Source organism: Orycteropus afer, unplaced genomic scaffold, assembly GCF_000298275.1.
Source record: "Orycteropus afer afer isolate SDZICR_OR568_19922 unplaced genomic scaffold, OryAfe1.0 scaffold00116, whole genome shotgun sequence".
NCBI lineage: Eukaryota > Metazoa > Chordata > Mammalia > Tubulidentata > Orycteropodidae > Orycteropus > Orycteropus afer.
The window spans coordinates 7,569,855-7,578,932 of NW_006921703.1; the positions used below are offsets into that span (position 1 = coordinate 7,569,855).

General features: G+C 37.0%; 1 protein-coding gene across 1 annotated transcript in view; it reads left to right on the forward strand.

The window, feature by feature from the left end:
- Positions 1-9,078, forward strand: part of GLRB (glycine receptor beta) — a 171,690-nt gene that overhangs the window by 63,836 nt on the left and 98,776 nt on the right. Inside the window, exons 2-3 of the mRNA XM_007943980.2 lie at positions 633-739; positions 2,532-2,599. Of these exons, the coding sequence (XP_007942171.1) occupies positions 633-739; positions 2,532-2,599 (175 nt within the window). The remainder of the gene's footprint in view (positions 1-632; positions 740-2,531; positions 2,600-9,078) is intronic.

Here is a 9,078-nt window from a genome sequence, read left to right on the forward strand (position 1 = left end):
CCAGCCTTCTGGTTATCAGCCAAATGCCTTAGGCACTACTCTACCAGAGCTCTTTTGGACTGCCATAGGAACGAACAATTCTGGCCAGGACGTTGTGTAGCTCGAATACTCCTTAGAAGTTAGAATGGCCAGACTCCATCTAACTTACTTTTGTCTTATCAGAAGGATATCCTCTGTAGAAGGATATTATATTTGGTAAAGTAGAGGGTCAGTGAAAAAGGCAAAGACTCTCAACAAGATGGACTGACACAGTGGTTGCAACAATGGGCTTTAGCATAGCAAGGAATGTGAGGTTGCCACAGAACCAGTCAGTGTTTCGTTCTGTTGTACGTAGGTTCCTGTAATTTGAGGCTGACTTTATAGCACCTTACAACACAGCAATGTTGAGTAGGTAGGGTGGTGTTCATACATTTGGTAAAATCAAGTTCCAAAATCTATTTTTTTGTTGTTTTGATTTTTTATGATAACTATCGGTTGGGCTTCTGACAAGTTCTACTATTTCTCATATAATTCTATTTGGAAAAGACATCTTAAAGTTGTGAATTTGCCTGAAAACACGTAGCCTTTTCCTACACTGAAAAGCACTCATTCTTTTTTCTAAATATTTACCAAGTGTTTCTTTTCTCTTATAGCCAACAGTCAGCAGAGGACCTTGCACGAGTACCAGCCAACTCCACTAGCAATATCTTGAATCGACTATTGGTCAGTTATGACCCTAGGATAAGACCAAATTTCAAAGGTTTGTTTTTCTTTTGTCCCTCAAATATCTTCATTCCTTGAAATTTTAAAATTAATTGTATCTGTATAAGATAATTTCTTGGTGATACAAATAAAAAGGGTGAGAAGTAACATTTCAGATTGATGTTGTAATGATATTGTAATATTCTTCAGTTCAGAGCAATTTAATACCTAAAATATTGAGTCTAACAGATTTATATGGTTCCCAGTTTAAAAACTGAAAGGATTTACTGTGAATTAAAAGGCTAACCTCTGTAATGAGTATTCTTGGTACTGAGAATTCTTAAGTTTAGTGGTTTGGAATGTAGGCTTTGATACAGATCTGGCTTTCGTTCACAGACACAAAAGTTATAATTTGTAGACAAAGTACCATTTACTCATTTAGGTGTGAAGTACAGTTGTGATATATCCTTAGATTCTTTTTTACTTTGTGTTAGCATTACACATTGATAAAAATTTCCCTGTACTCTCTTGCTGAATAAAGACAGCCATACGGTTTTTACAAACATGTGAACTTTCTAATAAAAGCAACCATGTTTTCTACAATGTAAATTGCCTCTGCTTCAAAGAAATATTACCATTTATCATACTTTCAAGAACAAAAACCATATTTGCAATAAAATAAAAGTCATGAGCTGATTGAATAGACCTTTTTTTTTTTTTTTCTTTTTCCTTCTTGATGAGTTAGGAAAGGCTATCTGAAAACTTTCCTCTGTAAAACTGTAATCCCTGTTGCATGGTTAAAAGACAGGTATTAATGTATATCAGATTAACAGGCTTGAGTTTTTGTTTTTTTCCTTTACAGAAAAAAAAAAATGGTCTGCAGCTGCTTCTAGTCAACTAAAGTTATACAACTATGTTGTAAAAACAGGGGTTTTTGTTCATTACCAGAACCTATTCAGTTACTTTCAACAACAGCCATCGTCTGGGTTGTCACATGTCTACCCTATATTGATTCACCACCTGTTTTTCATCAGTCAGTGGTTATGTGGCTAAAAGGCTAACTTCACATTTTTCCCTTTGTTGCCCCAACCAGCAGCCCACAATGAATTAAAGAAAGAAAGATAGAAATTTGCAACCTTATATATTAGCTCTCACTCCCTGAACTTTCAAATTATGTTCAAATAGGTCAGGGAAAAACCTATATAATGATCTGGTTACATATTCGATTAACTTTGAATTTCCATGAATTAAAAATTAAAATATAGTGGCCTAGAGTAATGTTAAGTTAAATTTATTGAACACAGCTTTACCAAGAAAGTAAGAATTTGAAGTGTGATTAGAAAAATGCCCCCATCATATTTTTAAAACTTATTTCTTTTTAAAGAATAACTTATTTAAAGGTAAACTTTCTTAAAAGTTGTTGTTGTTGTCGTTTGCCATCGAGTCGGCCCTGACTCATAGCGACCCCTCCTTGGGTTTCCGAGGCAGTATCACTACAGAAGTAGGAATGCCCAACCTTGAAATAAGTAAATGCATCAGCACAGTTTAATATTTTTCAAAAGATAAATATATCATTTCCAAAGTATCTACAATTTAAGGAATAAATGTGTTTGAATAGAAAAATAGCATAAAAAGCAACAATTTATTTTTGATATGTATTATTATCCTAACTAAGAACTACAAGTCAATAGAAAATATAAACATAGCATACTGAGACCATAGATTTACAATTTTACATCCTATGTGGATATTGAAAAAATATCAAATTAAGTGCATAAATCATGGGCATATGCTGATTTTGACCATATTCTTTACAGCTGCTAAATATATTCTTAAATTTTTATTTTTAGGCATTCCAGTTGATGTTGTAGTCAACATTTTTATTAACAGTTTTGGATCTATTCAAGAAACTACAATGGTAAGACTGCAATTAGTTTAATATTTTCAGTTATCAAAATTTTAATGCCAGGATAGTGAAAATAACTGGTAGCATAGTGCCTTAGGCACTTGACTACTAACCAGAAGGCTGATGGTTCAAACCCACCAGCCACTCTTCAGAAGGAAGGTTGAGCAATCTATTTCCATATTAATACCACCTTGGAAACCCAAGGAGGGGTCACTATGAGTCAAGTCTGACTCAACAGCAAACAACAACAACAACAATGAAAATAACATTAAAAGTGCAAAATAAGAAGTTGCATTAATGAAAAATCATGTTTTTTCCTGGTATAAAATATCTAAATTCCAAGGTTTTGCTACATCAATGATTTCTAGTGCATAGGTGATTTTTCAATTCAAGTTTAGTCTTAATGCTGCATTAAAACTTACAAATTTGGAAGAATTATTATATTCCCATATGCACTGCTGTTGAGTCAAACCTGACTCATAGTGACCCCTCCTCGGATTTCTGAGGCGGTATCACTACGGAAGTAGATTTACCCAACTACTCTGAGGAGTGGCTGGTGAGTTTGAACTGCCAGCGTTCTGGTTAGCAGTCAAATGCCTTAGGCACTATGCTACCAGAGCTCCTTGTATTCCCATGGAACATCTAATTGAACATTACCTAGGAAAAAAATGTGTGCATTGAAGACCCTTGAGCAACATTTTCCCTAATACATTTATATGTATGAGAATTTAAAAATGTTTAAGTATTCCCAGTTTTTTCTTCTTCCAGTTTCTTGAGGAGAGTCTTTGTTTTCTGTGTTACGCTGATTTTGTCATGTGTGGATCTGAGAATTGTAAATATAGCAAAGAGGAAAATTGATTTTAATAAAATAGAGCAACAGAACTCTCCGTAAGGATTATCCAATGGGGCAAAGAGAAGAAAAAAACGCTTGAAGAGTGTCAAGGAGTAACAGGCAGGCTCAAATTTAAAAGGAATGGAAAAGAGATTTGGAAAAGATGACTAGTTGGACACTAGGAAAAAGATGTGGATAAAGTATCAGTATTACCAATTGCCGTGAGTTGATCTGAATCAATTCATGGTCACATCATGTGTTTCAGAGTAGAACTGTGCTCCATATATATTCTATATCTCTATAGAAGCATATATTTGCTCCCTAAAGGTTTTCAAGGCTGTGTCCTTTTGGAAGTAGATCATCAGACCTTTCTTCCCAAGTGCCTCTGGTTGAGTTTGAACTGCCAAGCTTTTGGTTGGTAGCCGAGTGCTTAACCATTTGCATCCACAATTAACTACTAAGTATCAGTACAGACACCTTATAAAAGATCAGTAGATTTCTTGAGCGATATGTGGTATAATTACTTTTTTCAGCATCTCAAAAGCCAAAAAGAAAAAATCATTCAATAAAATCTACTTGCTTTTTGAGGTTTTGGAATATTAGATTTGAGTGCTTTTTGACAAACCATATGCTGAAATGATACTGCAAGTGAGAGAAAGAAGACTTAGGCCTTTGTGGTTTTTTTTTTTTTTTTTTTGAGAAAGTTATATTTTTATGAAGTATAGAATATGGATTTTAAGCCTAGTTATGCTTGTTATAGCAAAATATAATTCCTCAAGAATTTTCTCAGACTGGAGAAAGAATGACTCAAAATATTTGCTCCTTCATTTCTAGTAGCAACATAGTGTTTTACAAAATCATCTACAGAGTTCATTTAATTTATGACAAATATCTTTATATCTAATTCATGAGAATGTTGTTTTATGTATTTATACATATATGTGAGTTGGAATCAACTCAATGGGAGCAGGTTTGTTTTTTGGTTATATACATGTGTAGATCTTGTTGTTGTTAGGTACTGTGTGTGTCTTGGCTAGATTATGATTTTGAGTATCTGTGCACTAGACATAGTTTTTCCCACAATGAGTCTGATGTAAGGTAGTCACCTCCATGATAGGATATGCTTTGAGCAGCAATCAGTTGCAAGGGAGTTTCCTCAGGCAGGTAGCCTGCTTCCAAAATATATATTTAGATGTCCTGGAGCTCTGGTGGCCTAATGCCTAACACACTTGACTGCTAACCAGAAGCCTGGCAGTTCAAACCCAGCAGCCACTTCTCGGAAGGAAGGTTGGGCAATCTACTTCTGTCATGATACCACCTTGGAAACCCAAGGAGGGGGTCGCTATGAGTCAGATCTGACTTGACAGCAGAGTTTGTTTTTTTCTTTTTGTTATGGAAAATTCTGGAATTTTCTGTTGAATCTGGACCCTGCCTTATACCTGCCAATCTTGGGTTCATTAGCCCCTGCAGCTGCATAAATCAGGAAAAGCCTCCAGGTTGATGATTGACTCAACAAACTTGGGACTTACCAGACGCTACAACTGTGTGAGCCATTTCCCTATGATAAATCTCTCTCTGTCTCTTTCTTTGTCTGTCTCTCTCTTTTTCTCTCTAATCTTTATGTTTTTCCTTCTCTAGAGAACCTAGCCTAAGACAGGTGCCATCAAGTTGGTTTTGACTCATAGTGATGCTGTGTGCAACAGAATGAAACATTGGCCAGTCTTGTATTCTCACAATCATTGCCATTCTTGAGCCCATTGCCACAGCCACTGTGTAAATCCATTTTATTGAGGGTCTTCTTTTTTCTCACCCTCTACTTTTCCAATCAGAGGAGCTCTGATGGCATAGTGCCTAAGGCATTTGACTGCTAACCAGAAGGGTGGTGATTCAAACCCACCAACCACTCCTCGGAAGGCAGGTTGGGCAGTCTACATCCATAGAGATAACTCCTTGGAAAGCGATGGAAGGATCGCTATTAGTAGGGATAGATTTGACAGCATTGACTTTGGTTTTGATTTCTACTTTACCCAGCAAGATGTCCCTCCTGAAGCTCAAAATATTTCTAAGGAACATTCCAGCTGTACTTCTTCCAAGGCAGACTTTTCATTCTTCTGACTGTCCATGGTATATTCAATATTCTTTGCCAACACAATAATCTAAAGATACCGATTCCTCTTCAATTTTATTAATTGTTCAGCTTTTGCTTGTGTATGAGGTGATTGAAATCATCATGGCTCAGATCAGGCACAGCAGAGGTCTCAAAATGTCAACTTTGCTTTTCAACACGTTAAAGAGGTCTTTTGCAACAGATTTGCCCAATGCAATATCTCATTTGATTTCTTGACTGCTGATTTTTGGATGTTGATTGTGGATCCAAACAAAATGAAATCATTGACTACAATCTTTTCTGATTATCATGATGTTGCTTATTGGTCCAATTATGAGGATTTTTGTTTTCTTTATATTGAGATGTAATCCATATTGAAGGCTGTAGGGTTTGATCTTCATTGCTAAGTCTTTCAAATCTTTTTCACTTTCAACAAGAAAGGTAGTTTCATCTGCATATCACAGATATATGTGTAAAGAAGCATATATTTACTCCCTAAAGTTTTCCTAGCCAGTGTGTTGATATTTTCAGCACATTACCTAAAAGAAGATTTTGGGATCAATCACAAGAGTCAATACTTCTAATGACTTTATTTATTTTATTTTTTTTTAAATCTTGACTTGGGTGAAAGTTTGCAGATCAAATTCATTTTCTATACAGCAGTATAACAGTTCATACACATTTTGTTTCATAGCATTGACCACAATGCTCATAATGTAACAGCTCTCTTACCACTTCCTCCCTGTAGTGACCTCGTCCCTGTGTCCTTCTTTCATATGCGTCCCTGCCCCCTGAGCTATCTCCCTGTGCAAATCCAGGGATCTCCCCTGATTGGTTGTCCTAAGGAGTGTACCTACCTAGTGTAAATGTTTACCTTATATGCCTACCTATTGTCTTGATGGAAGCCATGGGAGTGAATTCAATTATATGCCTGAAGGGTGATTAGGGGCCATCGTCTTGGGAGTTTCACCAGTCTCTATCAGACCAGTAAGCCTTGTCCTTTTTATGATTTTGTATTTTGTTCCACATTTTTCTCCCACTGTATCCATGATCTCACGCACTGATCCCCAAGGACTTTTTAATATTGCCCAATTAACACAGATATGACTATGGATCACTAGACGATTGCTCTGAAGTAAACATGTTAGTTGCGGTTGATTTAAGACCAATTCATGGTAACACCATCTGTGCAGGGTAGAGCTGCTCCCTTGGCCTGTCAAGGGTGTGACCTTTTGGAAGCTGATCATCAGGTCTGTCTCCCACTGCCCCTCTGGGTGAGTTTCAGTTGTTAAACTTTCAGCTAGAAGTTGGATGCTAGTAGATATTTACTAACATATATCACTCAGAGACAAGTACTTTTGTATGGTGTCAAGTTGATTCTGACTCATAGGGATGCTGTATGACAGAGTAGAACACCCTTTAAGATTTTCTAAGCTATAATTCTTAGGGGAGCTTAGTGTCAGTTCTTTTCTCTTGCTAAGCTGTTGTTGGGTTCAAACTGCCTACCTTTTGATTTGCAGTTGATTGCTAAACCATTGCACCACCAGAACTCTCATTAATTGTAAATGTCATTAGTATCAAAGACTGTCACTTTATAAGAGTAAGAGATGTCATTTTCTCTAGGTGAAACTTGAGGATCTGGTAGGAGGATTTAGGTAGTCTATACTCTCTATATCCTGTTTATCATATATGGCACTACTACAATATTAACACCAGTATTAAAATGTTAGAAACAGTCTCATACTTTATCTTGCATTCAAAGCCCTCTGTAATCTGATCTGTATCTCGGAGAATTTTGTGTCAGCTAGTGCAAGACTCTTTTCTTTTTTTCTCATTTGAATAAAGGCTACACACGTTTCCTAGCTTAGTAGGGTATCAATCTATTGTATAATTTATATTAAATGTCCTCCAAATATCTGAGACCTAAACTTCTCTAGGTCTCATTAGTAGTTGCTTGATTGTATTGAGTTGAAAACACGTAGGGGCAAGGGATGTTTAGTTACAAAAGTTGAAGAACTTTTTTACAGATCATTTAAAGATTGTAATAAAATATTTCATCATTCCTTTTTTCATATTGTTCCTCTGACAGATCCTTAGTAGTAACTAGCTCAAAGTACTTATTCCTTGGATCAGATCCAACAAATTTTCTCCTTGAAATTTTGAACATGCTATTTTTCCTTCTCCTCATGTAGTATTTTCTATTCAGAGGCTTTTATGGCTACTTTGATTCACTCTTTTCACCCGGGTCTTTCATCTATATCATTTGTTTGCTACTTAATTCCTGTAGCATCCATAACATTGCTATGAGTCACAATTGACTCAATGGCAAAAAGAGGACATTTAGTGTAATTTAGCTTTTATTTATTTATTTATTTTTAAAATTGTGATTTGGGTGAAAATTTACAGACAAAATCACTTTCCATATACTTTGTTCACATACTTTGTCTCATGACATTGATTACAATTTACCACAATGCAACACCTCCCTCCCACTTCCTCTCGATAGTTACCTCTCATCTGTGTCCATCCCTTCATGCACTCCTGCCCCCTGTGCTGCCTTCCTGTCCATAAACATCCCTTCTTTCTCCCATGATTATTCTCTCCAAGGAGTGTATCTACCTCAGGTAGATGTTCAACTCCTATGCCTGTCTTTTGTTTGGCTGGAAGCCACAGGTGTGGGTTCAATTCCAGACCTGATGGGCAGCTAGGGGCCATAGTCTCAGTGGTTCCACCAAGCTCTATTAGACCAGCAAACCTGGTCCCCTCCCCCCTTTTTTTCTTCCCCAAATGATTTTGGATTTTGTTGCACATTGTTCTCCCTCTCTATCCAGGATCTCCTACATAGATGCACCTCTGAGTAGTTGACAGTGGTAGCCAGGCACCATCTGGTTCTTCTGGTGTCATAGTCATATAGGCTGCAGAATGCATGGTATACCAGTCACCAGGATTAATTGTTTCCATGAATCTTTGATTTTCTTCATTCCTCTTTGCTCTGGACAATGAGACCCATCATTGCATCTAGAATTAAAATGACTGCTTGCAAGCTTTTAAGATCCAAGTCGCTACTTGCCGAAGTAGGAGGTAGAACAATGGTTTGTGTAGTATGTTATGCCAATTGAGCTTGATGTCCCCTACGACTATGGTCCCAAGCCAAGCAGTTAAACTACTCAGTCCCTCTGTGTAGCTAGCTGTGACCAAGAAGTGACTACAACCTTGCCCCTTGTCAGCTCTATTACACAACTGGGAATTCATACAAATACACTTACAGGACCATTGTCTGCCAACCCTATACACTTTGGGTACACTCCCTGCTACAGACATACCTAATAGTTCAGCCTGTCTGCCTATCTATCCACCCTTATACCCATGTTTGCTGTCACTGACAATGCACTACTATATGTGCAAAAGGGTCCATCTTTGTTGTCTGTACCTCCCATGCACCTCTCTCTGTCTTCCTCTTCCTCAATGCCACCATGTTGATTACTCACATTTGGTATATTGCCCTTCCCTTCACCCAAATCAATACTTATCTCTACCAATTTAACAGTGTTC